This window comes from Callospermophilus lateralis, chromosome 2 (genome assembly GCF_048772815.1).
Source record: "Callospermophilus lateralis isolate mCalLat2 chromosome 2, mCalLat2.hap1, whole genome shotgun sequence".
In the NCBI taxonomy this organism is placed as follows: Eukaryota; Metazoa; Chordata; class Mammalia; order Rodentia; family Sciuridae; genus Callospermophilus; species Callospermophilus lateralis.
The window spans coordinates 160,296,438-160,314,798 of NC_135306.1; the positions used below are offsets into that span (position 1 = coordinate 160,296,438).

General features: G+C 48.0%; 1 protein-coding gene across 9 annotated transcripts in view; it reads right to left on the reverse strand.

The window, feature by feature from the left end:
- Irag1 (inositol 1,4,5-triphosphate receptor associated 1) overlaps positions 1 to 18,361 on the reverse strand; it is a 118,224-nt gene that overhangs the window by 68,984 nt on the left and 30,879 nt on the right. For 4 of the 9 annotated variants that reach the window (XM_076846884.2, XM_076846885.2, XM_076846882.2 and 1 more), the window contains exons 2-3: positions 11,964 to 12,198; positions 6,733 to 6,890 (exon numbers count right to left, since the gene is read on the reverse strand). In XM_076846884.2, the coding sequence (XP_076702999.1) occupies positions 6,733 to 6,890; positions 11,964 to 12,030 (225 nt within the window). In that variant the 5' untranslated portion in view covers positions 12,031 to 12,198. Of the gene's footprint in view, positions 1 to 6,732; positions 6,891 to 11,963; positions 12,199 to 18,361 lie in introns of those variants that run through there. The other 5 variants (XM_076846886.2, XM_076846888.2, XM_076846891.2 and 2 more) reach the window with 5 other exon arrangements.

Sequence of the window (18,361 nt, forward strand, 5' to 3'; positions counted from 1 at the left end):
CGCCTCACACACCAGATCCTAATTCTTTGCTCATAACTTATTTGAAGATATTTCATTATAGATCTTACTTGAACTCGTTCTTACAAAGGGTGTAATGAGGTAAGTGGAAATGACTTTAAGGAAGTTGAATTCAAAATCCTAGGTTGGAATATTCAGGTACTTCCTTCCCAGTTTCTGGTGGTTAGAATGTACTTACTGGTCTCCATTTTCTCACCTGTAAAATGGGATGATAACAACACCTGTCTCCTGGAGTCACTGTGAGCTTACTGCATATTAAGAACAGTGCCTAGTTGCAGGAAGCATGGTATGAGGCTCCTCACGGGGTGACTTTGTCTGGGGAAGGTCCCTACCCTACCCAGTCCTTACGGGGATCCGAGTGTTTTCTAAGTATTATCCATTTTGTCTTCATCTCATTCCTGATAGAGAATTGGTTCTTTGGGTCCTAAAACATTTTCCTCCAGTGGATGAGTACACATTCCCCAAGGAGTCTCCAGGGAGGAGCAGACAGAACCTTTTTCCTGGCCAGTGAAGACAGGGTCTGGACAGCCCAGGGGAGGTGAGATGCTATCATGATTTAGATATGAGGTGTCCCCTGCAAAGTTCACGTGCAAGACAATGCCAAAAAGGTTAGAGGTGAAATGACCAGATTATGAGACCTTTAACCTAATGGATTTAACCTTTAACCTGTGGATAACTGGGTGGTAACTGTAGGCCAGTAGATGTGGTTGGAGGAGGTGGGTCGCTGGGGGCGTGCTTTTGGGGTTCATATTTTGTCCCTGGTGAGCAGAGTTCTTCTGCTTCCTAACTGCCATGTCTGAGCTGCTTTCCTCCTCCATGCCCTCTGCCATGATGATTTGCTTCACTCTGGGCCCACAGCAATGGAGTTGGCGTCTATTAACTGAGACCTCTGAAACCGTGACCCCAAATAAACTTCCTCTCCTTTGTTTATTTTGTTAGAATCTTTGGTCACAGCAAAGAAAAAGCAACTAAAACAGATGGAGAGAGAAGCTGGATACCCATCTAAAATAGTAAAGTGGATTGTTAGGCTGTAGGTGATCTCGGGATCTCACAGAGCAAACATCCTCCAGTTCCAGAACAGAGAAGGTCATTGGGGAACTCAGAGCAAATCAAATCAGAGAGAATGAGCACTCAGTTGCAAATCAGCTAAGATATGAGCATGCTGAGAGCAGGACTTGGTTAGTGAATGCTCAACAAACATTTATTGAAGAATTTCAATAAGCATTTATTGAGTAAATGTGCTTTCCCTCTATATTTGTGAAGTGCTCACCATGTGTAAGTGAAGTCTTCTGCTGCCTGTGGCTCAAACACCACTGCAGTATAGTGGGATATTTTCTGGACTAGAAAGAAGAAAAGCAGTAAACTGTAGCCACATATCTTTGACTTGGAGCTGGGGGACATTAGAATGCAGGCCTGTAATTTCTTTATATGAGACTTTGGACAGCAGGTATACCTTGTCCAAAACTAATTTCCTCATCTATAAAATGGGCACAGACACTGCTCCTTTATAGAAATGGTATGAAATAAGCTGAGATAATAAGTGAAAAGGGTGTAGTCTAGAAAACATTAGGCCTGTTGGTCAGTTTCTTTCCTTCATTTGGATAAGACGCCCACTGCTCTGAACTTCTGCTTTCCTAGGGAGATGACCTCTGCCCTGCTACCTCCCAGTGGTATAGGAAAGTCAATTGCTTTGTGCTTATTAGGGATTAAGCATCTACTATAAGTTAAGCACTTTGCTTAGCATTCTTTCTCTGTGTGTGTGTCTTTCTCTCTGTTTGTGTGGATGTATATATATACATATGTATGTAAACAATTCTGGTAATTGAGGTGAAGCACATGGGTTTCAACTTTTGTTGTGTTATCTAGTACAAATTATTTTCTTTTTTCTGTGCTCAAATTCTTCACATAAATGGAAATAATAATAGTATCTACCATGCAAGAGTTTTGTGAGATTTAAATGAGGTTATACATACCATAAGCCTAGCATAGTGCCTGGCACACAGTAAGCCCTCCATACTTAGTTACTGTATTCACAGCACTTACTGGAATCCTCAGCCTATAGATGAGGACACTGAGGCAGGATAAATTGTATCCAGGGTTGCCCTCAGGAAAATGGAGCCTAGCTTTCCCCCTGCTATTGCTGTGATACCTGTGTACCTCTGACCCAGAGCATTTCCTGCAGCTTCCAGGACTCTCTGGATGCTTGAGGGGGGAGGGATGGGCTACTTGTCAACGCCTCTTCTAAGAGGATAGACCCCTATATTGGCTCTGGCCCAGCCCACTGATGGAGGGTGGGAGCTAGGATGGGTCTCTAACCCTGTCACTCCCATTTGTTATGGTGGCATTTACTATGGTCTCCAATTCTGAGCCAAAAGAGTGGCTTTTCGGATAAAGGTTCTAGACACCTTGCAAACAGCGCCCTCCCTTTTAGGGCCACATGCCAAGAATTGCTTATCCAACCTCATCTAAGACACTTAACATTTTGGTGGGGAGGCCATTGGCTAGTCAAGAGCTATGATATCTTAAACCACAAGTTGCTACTGTCCTTCAGTGCTAAACATCTACCTAGAGCCTCATATATGAAGCACACAGTGGCTGCTCTGGGAGACCTGGAGTGCCTCATGGCCGAGGCCGTACCAGGCTGCAGCATGGTGGTCTGTGTTTCTCGGAGTCAGCGTGCATCTTGCTGTGCTGCTTTATGTCTGGCTGAGGGAGAATGAGGAAGTCACAGGGCAGCAGGATGTGAGACTGGAGCATTGCTCCCTGGCCCCAAGGGGCTCCTGCAACTGAGAGGACAGTGAGCAGAGGGCCTTTGGTGTGAGCCATGCCACAGCTACAGTGCTCTGGAGATCTCAGAACAGTGGGTTGGTAGCCCAGGACAAAATCCCTTTGGCCCAGGGCCCAGAGCTCTCGTGGAGGTCCCGAGGAAACGTCTGAGTGCAATCTCCAGGATCAGGTGGCCAGGGTTTAAATCCTGGACTGCCACCTACTAGTTATGTGACTTTGGAGGAAGATAGTCCACTTCTCTGTGCCTCCGTTTCCTCAACTGTGAAGCAGGAAGGAACACATCATTTAACTGGGTGGAAGCTAAATGAGTTAATGCAGTAGAATAGTACTTGACACCTGATTAGCTGTCACTGTTAAGTGGCTTTGTGGGTAATGGACATGGGGGCGGGGTGGTAGTAGGGAGGCTGGGGAAGATGATGTGAAGAGGTCTGCCTATGAGTGACCTGCCCTGGGGGCTTCCAGAAACTCTTGGAGAGTAGAGTTTCTCAAGTGGAAGTCAGAGCCAGTGAAAAATCTGGCTCACAGTTAGTATGAGTCTCTTTGTCCCCCAGGTTTGCCAGGCACCTCTGAGATTGGTATGCTGTCCCCATGAGTTGGCTTCCAAACAAGGCTGCTGGTCACAGGCCAGGAAATCCCTGGTTTATTGTCAGACTGACTCTGGGGTCTGGGGCTGCACAATGAAATGGGGACAGGTTGGCACTTGCTTTCAGGCTCTGGACACTGTCACTGGAGCAAAGACTGAGAGACAATGGGAAAGGAGATTCTGGGAAGATCCAGAAACTGGCTCTACAGGATTTCATCTGCTACAGGCTCTTGTCAGGGGTAGAACTGAGGGACAGCTTTGGGGAGGTGGATCCAACTCAACCCAGGACAGAGGTGGCCAATCACAGCCCAGATTTCCTATGAGATGATGAGCCTCCTGGCATCAAAACATTCCTACAGATTCCCAAGACTCATTCCTGAAGATTCAGCAGGTCTGGGGTGCTCAAGAGCCTGGGGGTCCACAAGTTCCCTAGGTGACTGGTTTAGGGCTCATGTTACAGAGAGCTTTGCCTGTCTGGGAGGAGGTTAGATGTGATCTGGGATCTTCTAGCTCTGATAGTCTGTTATTCTTGGGTCCCCAAAGGCCCCAGACCTGTGTCCTGACAGCTTCAATCCTTCCAGAGCCCTTGACTACAAACTCTTCCCTTTGCAAATTCTTCCCTTCGCTATTTATGGGCCAACCCAGCAAACACTGTATGTGCGTGCATGTGCACACAGAGAGAAAACCAGAATCTAATCCCATAGCTCATGTGTTTTTGTGTGAGGAGGCTTCAGCTAGTTGCTCATGCCAGCGATGGGAAATGGGGGCTGGGGCCAGAGCAACCAGAACTAGGGCTGGACCCCGGGGAGCTGTAAACTCAGAAGGATGCAGAGTGGGAATTCACACGGTACCAGGACTTCCGGCTACATCCTCCTGGCCAGCCCACTTCCCTGACTGCCTGGCTTCCACTGTTCCTAAGCACTCAGGATCCAGCCCCGGCCCCTGGAGGCTTCAGCCCAGCTCAGGAGACTTGACCCTCCCCCAAGGCTGAGGCTGCCTTAAAAGCCCAATGTGGATTGCCTGGTGGATGCAATAGCAGCAGTATTTTAGCTCTTTAGTGGCAATACCTGATTAGTTTCTAGGATAAGTCTGAGAGGCTAGGGCCAGCTGTAAGGGAAGAGAGTAAAAGAATGTTGAATCTCATGTGGTGAGGATCTAAACTGCCTCAGCAGCATGGTCCCCCATCTCTCTGGTTATGTTGGGCTGTGATCTGGGATCCTCTAACCTCGGATCGTCTATTATTCTGGGGGTTCCCTAAGACCCCCAGTCCTTGGCTACAAACTCTTTCCTTTGCAAACTCTTCCCTTTGAGAACAGAGTCCAGAGGCAACAGCTCAGTTGTCCTAGTTGACACAGGAGGAATCACAGACATGAAAAAGCGAACAGGTTGGTCTCAAGGTCTCAGGACTAGAGGCCATCAGAATTCATCCTATCATTTTGTAGAAATCTGGTTCTGGCTTGAGATCACAGGGATACTGAACCTGTGGGGAACTGGAATCTGGAGCTCTTGCTGGTCAATCAAAGGTCTCCAACCCCTGCCTTTGCAGTAAGCTCATTGGTTCCTTCCCCTCCTAGACTTCCTCTAGAAACTCACCTTCACTCTGTCCTCGGGACCTGTACCTACGTGTAGCTTGAAGTCATGAGAGTTAGAAGGGCCAGAAGTACTCCTGAGGGTATGGTATGAAAGAATGTCTCATGAAAAAAACATTAGAACCAGGAAGACTAGAACTCAATAGAAAATGAGTTTATCTTCCCTGACAATGGAGCTGTGTCTTTGCTGATCTTTCATTTCTGTTTTTAGGAATGCTTTTATTCTTGGGGAAGCTCTTTGAGGGAGTTGCCCAGGATGGGAGAGCTAGATTTCACATGAGGATCTGATTCAAGGGCACTGCCATTGTTGGTGAAGGGCTAAGGGTCAGGTGACCATCAGGAGAGGAGCCCAGGGGAAGTCATGACCTGAGGATCGGGAATTAGTCACGTTCCAATCCCACTGTGGTTTCTCCTTGCTGCCATTTCCTTCTTCAGTCCCCAAGCTCTTGGAACTTGGCAACCTTGAAGCTTGCTGATAAGAAAGGACCCACTCTGGCCCAAGATGTCCCAGGGTGGGCGTGGGGTGCTTGTAAAACCCTGAGCTTCTATCTGCAGACAGAGAGATGGGACTGGACACACAGTCATTTAGACATTCAAGGAAAGGACATCTTGCCACCCCAAGGCTGCCAAGTTCTACAATATCTCAGACCCATGAACTTGGGATATGGGGATACAGGGACCATATCTAAGTTCCCACAGTCATGATGTATAAGAAAACAAATGTCATCATAACATGAACATATTCACTAGGAATCTGCCCATTTGGAACAATAACGCTCACTCATACATTCCTGCCTTGCTTAGCAAGTGTCCATCCCAGTGGTGCTGGTCAGTTTGGACGACTGTCAGATAGCACAGGACTGTCAGTGCAAATCAACTGCAAAGTTCATGAAGTAAAGAAAACAAGGCTGGGCACCTTCATGTGCACAGTCTTTGACCAGCAAGGATCAGATGGCGCTGGATCAATTAGCAAATTAAGAAAAAATAATGAGGATGATGGAAAGACAGGTTCTTCAAAATTGGGTGGTTTGAATAGCAAAGAATTTAAAGAGATCCTTAGATGAAGCCCTTAAATACTAAACAGTCTGTTAAGAAGGTATTATAAAATAAATCTTAGGGAATGTGGCATCATAGGAACATATCATTTTGTTGGTTTAAAAAAGAATAAACACATCAACACCCAAATCAACACTTGATTCTTTGTTCAATCTGAAAATTAGCATATAATCTACACTTTGTAATATGTATAGCTAAAAACAACTTGTTTTAATAATTTCATTTGCTTGATGATATTATCTTCATTAACTTATGTTCCTCATGTCCTATTTTGTAATAAAATTTCACTGAATACTCTTTTTCACTACTTGCTATGAAATTTTGATCTCCATTTTAGGCTGATTCACTCTAAGTGGACTTTGGCTGGTGCCCATCACCACCTCGATATGACTGGACTCTGTGTGGCAGGTTTTCTTCTAAGCCTTTCTCCAATTCAGGAGGAGGCTGCCGGGGTTAGGGGGTTTGAATTCCCATAAAGCCTAGATGATTCCACATGCAGGATGTCAGTCATGGTCACTTCAAATGAATTCAGGGTGATGTGTTCCTCTGTTTGGAAGCCACATACCTTTCCCAGGTACCACTGCAGACAACACAAGCTGCCTGAGAACCCCCTGACCTGCTGAGAGCTGTGGCTTCAGCCCAGGGCACTTGTCTTGGCCCCCAGCCAGGCTAGCCATGGGCAGGGAGGGGGGCACTTACTTGACTGGCAGGGCTCTGGGCTGCCTGTGGCTCTCCGGGGGGCTCCTCGTCCTCGGGAATGTGGGGCATGGCAGCCTCCTGGCTGGAGTGGCCGCGTGTGCCCGGAACCTCTGCTGCGTCAGCCCCAAAGATGCTCCAAGAGGCCTGGGCTCCGCAGGCTGGGGAGACGCCAAAAGGACAAGTCAAATTCCTTCCCATCCCTGTCCCAAGCTGGGTTCCATTTCCAGGAGCCAAGAGCCACGGAGAGAGCCAGCCTGAGTTTGCATCAAGCCTGAGGTCAAGCTAGGCTAGGAGAGGGCATTTGGAAATGCACTTCCTCCGGCTCTCTGGCTTTGTTTACAAAGTCAGAGGTGACCTTTTGCATCTAATTTGGTCCTTACAGTAAACATGAGCTATTTCAGAAAGGAGAAAAGTGCTTCAAACTCCTCAAAGCTGTAGCTCATGAAGGATACTCCCTTGGGATCAGGTTGGTATTTGTGCACCATTTATTGAGTGCCTACTGTGTGCCAGCCACTATCCTAGGAGCATGACTACCATCATCTGGTTGAATCCTCCTGAGGACCTCTGACGTAAGCATTGATGGTGCCATTCTACAAAACGGACTTCCTCAGAGAATGGAGGCTACTTGCCCTGAATCACACAAAGAACCAAGCATTTACATCTGGATCTTCCTGATTGGAGGCCTGGGTTCTTTCCACTACACCACACAACCTTCCTTGGCAGTTTTCTGACCTCCTCCCCATGGAGAGAAGGACACTGTCATTTCCTGAGCACCTTCTAGGTCACAGGTTCTAGGTGAGGTGCTGCTGACTGCTAATTTGGTCAGCAGGAGGAAGAGCCAGAAAGCTCCACCACTTTCCATGATTATTAGGTGTTCTTTCTGTCCACAGAAAGGGCTTGGAAAGGTGGAATCTGGCATCAGCCCCAGCTCCCGGACCCGACCCCTGCCAACACACCTCCAGGCCTCGGTCCCTGAGGAAGTCAAAGTGTCTGGCTCATTGCAGATATTCCAAAGACTCACCAAAGATGGCTATTGGTTTAAAGAACTAGAAACCCTCAGCCCTGGGATTTGTCAAGGTGACCACCTTCTTGACGGGTGCTTCTCTGCTCTTAATTCAATAGCCCTACTCAGCTCGGAAACGGTAGGGGCGACCCCTGCTGGTCACCTCAAGAAATCTCAAGTTCAGCATGGTCTGAACATCATTAGTTCTTTCTCTACAAACACAATTTGCTGGGCCTGTGCTAGGCACTGTGACACCAAGATGCTGAGGACGTGGTCTTGGCCCCCAAGGAGCACGGAATCCAGGGTTAGAGGCAGTCAGAAAACAGCATAATGGGGTAAACACTTTGGCAGTGAGAAACCACAGGAAAGAATCCCTAACTTTGGAAGGAGGATGAAATGTTAGTGAAGATTTTACTTTAGAAATAGTGCCAGGAGTGGTGGCGCATGCCCATAATCCCTGCATCTTGGGAGGCTGAGGCAGGAGGACTGCAAGTTCAAAGCCAGCCTCAGCAATTTAGCAAGGTCCTAAGCAGCTCATCAAGACCTTGTCTCTAAATAAAATACAAAAAAAAAAGGGGGTGGGGGCTGGGGATGTGGCTCAGTGGTCGAATGCCCCTGAGTTCAATTCCTAGTACCCTGCCCCCAAAAAATAAATAGCGTTTGAGCTGAGCCATGAATACTGAAATGCAAACGAAATCTATCTAGACAGAATAGATGAGATTAGAAGAAGAGATGCCTCCCGTGCAGATTTAACCTGGCTCTCAGGAATGAGAGTCATGGGGCCAGGACACTGTGTTTTCCATCCCAAGGGGCTACCATATGAATACATTGAGAGATTCTCCCAAAAGTGAGCTCTGTGGCTAATTTCTATCATCTTTACGTGGAACTCAGCAGTAATGATATCAGTGATACCTATAAAGTATATGGTAGCAGGGGTTATATGGTCATAGCACCACAGCAAAAAAGTATCCACAATCCCCAATTCTACTAACAAAGTTGGTCTTATCTCCCACTCAAGATTTGCAGGTCCTGGGTATCTTGATAAAAGTATGGTTTCCAAAACATGGGAGGTAACTGTTCCATCTTTCCTTTAGGTCTTAAACTATAAAAAGTGCATTGTGCTCCATAGCGTAAGAAGGATTCAGACAAATTAGGACATGTTCAGAAAAGGGGAAGCAGGATGTTCAGAGGACAAGAACTTGTGTTTAAAGAACTAGAGGACTTTGACCTGGACAAGAGAAGGTACGGGGAAAGTGTAATCTCTTCACAGAGGTTTGAAAGGCATTCATTTGAAGACTGTTGTTCCCCAAAGGACAGGTGCATGACCAGTGACACAAAGGTCAGAGAAGGAGGGCAAAACCTTGTAGTGTCTGGTACTCTCTGAAGATGAAACAGGGCACTCGGAACAGGGCACTCACTCTTTAAGGCAGAGAGCTCCCTAGTCCTGAGAGAGTTCCAGTAAAGGCTGGTGCAGGGGCCACAGGATTCCCAACCAATGCCAGAAGCTTTCCAGTCCTGACTTCTGAAATCCTGGACTCTTCTTAGTCACAACAAACTGCAAAACCTGAGGCTTCATCCCAGAATTCTGGAATCACGACATTCCACCATCACATCAGAAAGACCCCGATTTTAACCCTCAATGTCCCTTCCCCCTCCCTCTCTTCGAGAAAGTCCCTGGTCAGCAAAGCAAACATCAATGACTGAAGTCGGTCAAACACTAACGTAGCGGCCTGCTGCAGGAGGAAGGCAGAGTGAATGGTGGCTGAGGTCCCACCTTTGACAAGGTGGAATCCAAGCTGCTCAGAGAAGCCCCGGCAGCCCTGCCTGCAGCCATTCCCACGCTGTTCCGGCCCTGTTTGCTTTCTCTCCCATCCATTATTATAAACTGGCTGCTTAAAATAGCAAGGTAGAAGCCGAGTCCCTCCCCCAGAGTGACATCTGGGTTCCGCGGGAGCTCATGGGCACATGGACCTCACATTCATCACAGCAGAGTTTGGAATACAATCTCCAGGAAGTGGTGATCTAGAGCACCAGCCCAAAAAAGGAAAAAACATTTGGTGATGTTTGGTCTCCCTGCAGCTCCTTCTTTAACTGGCTTCCCGGCCCTTCTCGCTCTTTCTCCAGCTGGGTCAGGAAAGGGTTAGATGGGACTATCCCAAGAACCAATCAGCTCTTTGGACTCCATTCATTCTGCCTCTAGCCAGTGCTTAAATAGAACCTGGCCCATTTATCAGGAAGAGAAACTGAGGTGCAGAGAGGAGATACAACTTAACTGGGTTTAGTAACCTTTTCACCTGGTGCAAATTACCCAAGAGCCTCTTCTGGAGTAACTTTCCATCATTTGTGTAACTCAGGAGGCTAGAAATACCACTCTTAAATATGCTTATCTGCCCCTGTTAGTGGAACATACTTTTGTTCATGCCTGCATGCATCAGATATTTCTAGGTTTCCCACTTTGTATGAGGCCCTATGCTAGGTACATTTCAGGTGCTATTTTGCTATTTTGTTTAACCCTCATGGAATAGGTTGAATTATTCCCATTGAAGATATTCAAGAATGAAGACTTAGAGAGGTTCAGCAACTTGCTCAAGATCACACAGTAGCATATGGCAAGAATTATAAACCAGGCTCGTCTGACTCCCAGGCCCGTCGTCCTTCTCCTCTGCATTCTCCACCAGGAGTTCTGCTAGAGTGTAGCAGAAAAGCCTAGCACGGGTGCCCCACAACCCACTGAGAACCAGAGCATCAGCTCCCAGGGGCAGGGAAGTGGAAGCAACACCAGCACCTTGGTTGCCAGTCCAGGGATCTTCTGAGCACAAAAGAGTGGGCCACAGTTTGAGGTTGCAAGACCCCCACCTTGTGGAACTACAGGGGTGTTCCTTCATCCTTCCATCCACGCATCAGCCATGCACTTACCCCTCACCTCCTGACTCTTTCATTCATACCACAAGTTTATTCATTCAACCATTCACCCCAGGAAGTCCCACTCCAGGTCAAGAGCACAGGCTGTTCCCCTGAGAAGAGCTGCTGCAGGACCTTGTGGGCTGCAGAAGAGGGCTGCCATGACAGAGTGACCGTGCAAGCTCTGGTGTGGCCAGCCACAGTCACCATTACAGATGAGGAAACAGAGGGCCCAAGACTTGCCCAACCTCACATGGTCTCGGAACGGCACTGCAGATCTGTCTGACTCTCCAGCTCTTTGTGGGGCCCTCTGCCTTGTGAGTGGCATTTTTGGAAGGCAGTGGCCTCTCCCAGAGCTGTGTGACCAGCCCAGAAGAGATCAAAGCCCTCTCTGAAACCACAGTGTTCCAGGAGCACAGCCTGTGTGCCATGTGGCTCAGTCTCTCTGTTAATTTCTGTCACTGGGAAAGAGCCAAGAAGTCAATCTGGAAAAGCAGGGGTTAACTGGGCTCCGCTGACCTTCATGGAGTGACTCAGTCTGCTCAGAAGGGAGGACTTTGTTCTTCCAGCTTGGGATTTTGCTTTCATTTAGCACATAAAGAATGTGAGAGCGATTAGGCTGCTATTAATATCTGGTCTAGCTCTTTCTGGATGAGGAGCTGAGGCAGGGGATTGCTTGGGGTAACTGTACACATCTTTCTCAACCCCTCTGAAAATCCAGAAGGGACAGGGAGGGTCCCTGGAGATTTGTCAGTGTTTCCTCTGCTCCCACTTTTGCAAACGGGGAACTGAGACCAGACAGGGATAAAGATTAGACCAATGCCATGCCTGGGAGGCAGGTAGCATCAGAGAAGGCCCCCCAACTCCTGGCCCCTGCCGCCCTGGAAGTTTTCTGGCATCTGATTTTGGAGGCTGGGCTTGTAGCAGAGAATAAGCAAACGTGCTGGCACCAAGAAGCAGCACCCCCACCTTCCTTCCCCTCCAGATCTGTCTCATGCTGTTAAGAAAGAGGATGCTCCCACCCCGCCTTCACCTAGGGCAGACTTGGAGAACATCCTTGGGCACTGGAAAAGAGCTCGAGGTGTTGGGAGGTATTTCTATGGTCCCTGGGCCTGGCCAACTGTAGAGCTGAGTCCTGCACCCCATAAATGTGCCCTGGTGGAGGCCCACCCCAGGACACCCAATCACTTCCTAGTCTTGGGAGGTCCCAAGAGGGCTTAAGAGCTAGGCAGATGGAGCCTCAACTCTCGCTTTGCCTTTTCCTTGCTGGATCTGTCTTCCCCAACCTCAGTTTCCTCATTTGTCAAATGGAAGTAGTAGTACCCACCTTTTAGGGCCGTCGTGTGGATTAAATTAGGAAGTGCGTGCAAGGTGGCACACAGCATGTACTCCATAGGGTCCTTCCCACGCACTGAGCAGGCTGCTGAGTTCTCTCAGCCATGGCATCACGACGCAACCACGGCCCCGATGTCCTGCAGTTCATCCTAGGTGGCTTAGAATCCCCTGGCTGGTCTCTTGCAAGTCGAGGAGACACAGTCCTGGCCTGGCCATGGGCTTCTCATCTGTACAGAAAAACAGATACCACATTATCAGACAGGCCTGGAATTAGAGCCCTCAGAGGCCATGCCCTGTGGATGAGGGTCCTTCTGCAAACATGACTGGGCTGGGAGAGGGAGCACAGGGCTGTGGACAGCCCAGGTCAGTGCTGGGGTCAGTCCTGGGTCTGTAGTTTGGTCAGTCCCAGATCTGCACTGTGGTCATTCCCAGATCTGTAGTGTGGTCTGTCTGGTTTCACATCTGGTTCTTTCTGCCACCCCTGTGGTGAGGGTAGGCCCCAAAGGACAAGAGGTTTCTATCCACAAGTAAGAGGCGTGACCTAGAGCAGGTCCTGTCCTGGAAGAGCACAGGGCACAGTGCTGGCCAGTAGATGAATGACTGCAGAGGACATCACTACACCCAGTTGTTGGTGGGGACCCCAGATTCTTTCAGAAAGCATATTTTGCTTGTAGGGCAGAATGGGGTTGTAGCGGGGGGTGGAGAAGGTGGAGGAGTGGGGAGAAGGCCTCGGGCAAAGACAGGGAAGGATGAGGAATCGGAGGACACTTTCCCCAGGATTTGTCCCTCAGCACCACCTCCTGTGGTCCATTGGCTGGAGCACAGGGCCTGACCCCAGCACCCCAGCTCCCTGGGATCTGCCCCTCTCTGGGAAACCTTGCAGGCCCCAGTGTCTCTGGCCACACTTTTCACTCCCCCAGATCTCTATAGTGGACTGGGGGTTCCCAGAGAGAGTCCACACCTGCAGACCAGAGCCAGGCCACAGAAGGAGAGGCTGGACCAGCTCCTGGGGGTGCTCAGCTGTGCAGGGGGCAGGGAGGAAGTGCACCAAGAGAAGTAAATAGCCATGAGACCCCTCACTTCCCGGGGACTTACTTTTCCCCAATGACCCTTATCTCAGGGCCTTGGAGACACCATTGTGCCCACTGCCTTGGGGACCCTGTAGCAGCAGGAGGTAGAGAAGAAACAGCCCAGTTCTACCTTTTAGGTTTCAAAGGGATATGGAAAGGGTATAAGACACAGAAAAAAGGATTTGGGAGAAAACATCCCAAGTAAAGGTAAGCCTCTCTCCCCAGGACTAGTATAGGATTATGAGGAGAGGCAGCGACACGGCAGACTGGGATGTCCCCAGAAGGGGCCTGGGCCTGCTTCCCTTCCTTGGGAAAACCCCAAGCTGAGCCCAGTGACCTTGCATCCCACTTCCCAGCCAGAACCTCAGGGAGAAGCCCCCAGTGAGATAGAGTGGCCGCTGGTATGTCTACATAGGTCAGGCCTCTAGACAATCTCACAGGGCCTTCATGTCCCAGGGGCAGGGGACAGCACAATCATTTCTGTGGACCCACGAGTTGCCAGATCCCTAGGTGCCCTGAGAAGGATGATTCAGTGACCTACTGACCAAGAACTGCTGGGGAGGTGAGGGGCATGTTGTCAAATCAGGACAGGTGACATTGTCCTCGCCCTGGTGCCCTGGTTCTTAGGAAGCCCCTTGGAATTTAGATGCCTTCTGGAGAAAGAGAGGGGTCAAGGAAGTCCTGAAATGTCTGAGATCCAGGTCCTGTACCCCTTGAGAAGCGGTCAAGCCAGGGTCAGTCTTCCCCTCCTCCTCTCTCCCCCTCCCCTGGCCATGACAGGAAATAAGCCAAAACATCTCCCCAGGTTTCCTTTCCAGCTTGTTCACTTCAGCAATTCTTTTTTAAAAATAAGTCCACTTGAAAACATTTTTTTCTTCTTGGAAATATGTGCAATTGCTCAATCGGAGGCAGTTCAAAGGCGCCGGGAACAGCAGAAAAGTATCTGAGTCTCCCATTTAGCTCTAAGCAGAAATAAATCTTGCCCAGTTCGCTTTGTTCCAGGCCATCCGTCCGTCCGGCAGCCTCTTTCCTGAGTCACTCACTGCGGAGTGACATGAGTCATCATCTCTGGGGTCAAGGACCACACGGTATTCCTGGGTCTGAGACCCCATAAAGGGCAAGGCCCCAAGGGGTCACCACAAAGAAATGGAGGGAGGGAGCTGCTCCTAGATCTGGGCTCCATTCTGCCTCCCTAGGCGTGTAACCTTGTGAGACCCTGAGCGTGGAGGAGGGGTAGGCAGGTTTCTAGACCTTTCTACCTCCCACTTTGGAGGGGCCTCCCAGTGGGGTGCAGGACCCTGCTTGTACAGTTCACAAGACCAAAGGTAAAGTTTCTAGGGGTTTTGAAAGCTGGCTGTTAAACACATTATTAAAAATTAAATCAGGCTGGGTGCAGTGGCGCATACCTATAATCCCAGCGACTTGGGAAACTGAGGCAGGAGGATCGAAAGTTAAACCCAACTTTAGCAACCTTAGCAAGGCCCTGAGCAACTCAGTGAGCAAGACCTTGTTTCTAATAAAATATGTATTTAAGGTGGGGGCAAGGGGGAGATGTTGCTCAATGGTTAAGCATCCCTGGGTTCAATCTGTGGTACCAAAAATAAATAAATAAATCACACAAACTTAGAATTTAATAAATTGCACTAAAAGAAATAAATACTCAACCACTTCCTTCTCATTTTCCTAGGTTTTACTATGATCTAGGACTTTGAGATGACTGTAGAGGGGACACACTGCCTTTTGATGTGCACCACACATCTCTTAGCTTCATCATCAGTGATGTCCACTTAGCAATTGGTCATAATGAAAGTAGTGACCTACAGAAGGAGAAAATGTGAGGCAACAGGGCCCCTCTTCCTCCAGAGAGCTGCCTGTTAAACATCTGCCACCCCAGATCCAGTACTCCCAGACCCCCTGTTTCTTGCTCCTGTCAGGGTTCAAAAGGAATACAGAATACCACCCTGTCACAGCACTGTGATGGAGATTTGATGCCAGTTTCCTTTGGACAATGCTTCCCAAGTGTAACATGGGCCCCTCCCAAGGGAGCCCATTGCTTCTTGCCCTCCCCAGCCCACTCCCTGGGTGCTATAGTGCATGGCACCAAGCTAGAAACCCGAAGCCACCACGACCCCACCATCTCCATCCCTCTCCACGTCCCATTACACTCCAAGCCCTGCCAATCCTAGCTCAGAATTACCTCTGATCACTTCCCTTTTTCCCATCCTGCCGTCCCTGCCAGGGCTCTGTGGGACCTGAGTCACTGCAATAGCTTTGTTGGATTCCTTACCTCTGGTCTGGCTCCTTCCAACCACCCTCCACAATGATGCCAGAACAGTCTCTCTAAAGCATAAATGAGACTGTCCTTCCCCTTTCTAAAATTTTTGAGTTTTGGACCAGTTCTGAGCCAACCTCAGTCTGTCTGCATCCTTATCTCCTCTTAGAGCCGTCGCACACCTTGTGCTCCAACCATAATAGACCTAAGCCAACCTCCAAATATGCCCTGCTTTTTAAAACACGCTTTGCATGTATCCTTTTTCCTATGCCTGAGCTGCTTTCCACCCCCATTCTCTAAGAACTAATTCTTCAAGACCCAGTTCAAATATACCCTCCCTCATAAACCCATCCCTCCTCTTTTCTCCAGAAAAAAAGTTATTCCTATCTTGTATTTTTTTTCCTACTGCTTCTGTGAACCCACAAACTTGGTGCTTACAACCACATAAATTTATTATCTTACAATTCTGGAGGTCAGAAGTCCAAACTCAGTCTCAAGAGAGCTAAAATCCAAGTGTTGGCCAGGCTGGGTTTCTCCTGAAGCTCAAGAGGAAAATCTGCCAGCAAAGGAACTGGCATCTTCTCTCCCTGCCCTCTGCCTCCATCTTCACATTTCCTTCTCTGAATTTGACCTTCCATCTCTTTTGTCTGAGGACTCTTGTGATTATCCTGGGTCCACCCAGATAACCCAGGGTAATCTCTCCATCTAAGCATCTCAGTTTAATTATATTTGCAAAAGCTCTTTTGCCATTTAAGGTAAAATCCATAGGTTCCAGATGTAGACATCTGGGGGCAGGGGGGTTACTCAGTCTACTGGACTCTTCTCCCAGAGTACTTGGCACAGACCTCACCCCACCTTGACAATAGGGACCAAGCTTTACTCATATTTTTTGTGAAAACCCTTATAAATATTTATCATTTAATGACCTATATCCAGTATGGGGTCAAAAATAGAATAGTTCCTCACTCAATATTTATCAAATCAGTGAATGAATAACAGCAGGTCTCTAATAAACAGAAAAGAAGATTTTCTGTGAAAATAAGATTCATGCAGAAGTAATACACTCAAGTCCTTTCAGGGCCAGGTAGGCACAGTGAATGACAGAGCCACCCTGGAGATATGGGGACAGTGGTGAGACAGAGAGTGCAGGTGCCATTGAACTGGGGCATCTTTTCTCCCTGTCCTCTGCCTCCTGACCACTCTGCTTGGGGGTCAAGAAGAAACACCAGTTTTTGTTGACCAAATCTCCCAAGTTTCCAAGAAAAGACCAAACGCTATAGATATTAAAAGTAATATCACTCAATTTATAAATGTTAAAGCCAACAGAAAAATTTAGAGAAATAACAACAAAAAGTTTAGAAAAATATGAAGGCCAAACAGATCTTCAGGGAATTCCTTCTGTAGCCACCAGTTGCCACCTTTGATTTTATACCCTAAAATATGTTCCTCTGGGCCTTCTTCGCTAATGAATCTAATTTAAATCAAGCAGGGTCATCTGTGAGCTCTCTCTGGCGGGGCCAGTGAGCTAAGCAGAGACCGTCCTTCCTAAAGATTGATGATTCCCCATTCTGTTCACACGACTCCTGTTCTCCATGTAGTTTGTGACACATGGGTCTCTCTTTGTCTCTCTGGTCCCCAGAAAAATCACCTAAGGAGAAATCCTTTGGCCAGTGTCTGCCTCAAACCTTCGTGGGACACAGAGCATTCTCTAAGCAAAGGACCCCTGCACTCTCACTCCAGCGGTCATGCCTCATGCCTATGAAAATGCCATCCTTCCAAAAGCAGCCCCAGAGAGATAGCAAACCAAGGCACCAAGAGAACAGCAGGGATTGGGAGTGGAACAGACCAGGCTCCCTTATGGCTCTGTCCCTTGCAGCTCAGTGACCCTTGGCAAAGCAATGAACTTCTCAGGGCTCAGTCTCCATTTGTCAAATGGGGATCAGATACTCTCTCAGAGGATTGCTATGGGGCTAAAACAAGATAAAACACGTAATGTGCAGCACAGAGTGGACACTTAGAAAGGGTTCCTTTACTTGTCTCTGAGACACAGAACACTGGAAACACAGTCACCTTCACTTTTGCAATAGGGACTTCAGTTCTAACCTAGGTGCCTCCTTTCCACGCAAGTCTCAGGTTTGGGTTTCTGATTTTCCAAAACACAGCACACAAAAGCCAATAAGAAGGGGCAAGTGACCATGAACAAGGAAGTGGCTGCACCCCGAAGCACAGACAGCAGACTCTGGCCCTGCTCAGCACAGGTGGGCTTCTTTCTCTGCTCCTTCCTGGCCACAGAGCCCATGCCCAGATTACAGCCCAGCACATGGGGTAGGCATGAATGAAGTAAAGCTCCCATGCTGGCTTCTTGGGATACACCAGAGAATAAGTTCCCTTTCAGAATGCTTTCATTCAAAATATGTAAAGATTTGATGCTCTACAAATATTTGTTTTTGTTCACAATCTACTGGGTGGGGAAAGAAAAGTATGATCAGCATGATTCTACTTTCAATTAAAAATCACATATCATTTTATGTATATACATTGTATGTGAAGAGTGTGTGTGTGTGTGTGTGTGTGTGTGTGTGTGTGTGTGTATGTCCAAAAGGTCAAAACCCAAATGTTAAGAGTGGTTATCTGCTGGTCACACCTGTTATCGCAGTAGTTTGGGAGGCTGAGGCAAGAGGATCACAAGTTCAAAGCCACTCTTAACAACTTAGTGAAGCCCTAAGCAACTCAGTGAGACTCTGTCTCTGAATAAAATACAAAAAAATTTCAGGGGATGTGGCTCAGTAGTTAAGTGCCCCTGAGTTCAATCTCCAGAAAAGAGTGGTTATCTTCAAGCAGAATTATGAATAAACTCTATTTAAAATAGTTATATCTATGTTTTCCCATAGATATAAGTTTGCCTTATTTGCATACAAAAGAATGGAATTGTTAAAGGGAAAAAACAGTCTCTTTGGTGTCCTGAAACATGACTTAGAGTGAACAGTTGACACGGACTACTTTAGCACGTCACTGGTCTTCATTTCAGCATGTGCTGGTTGAGGCTCT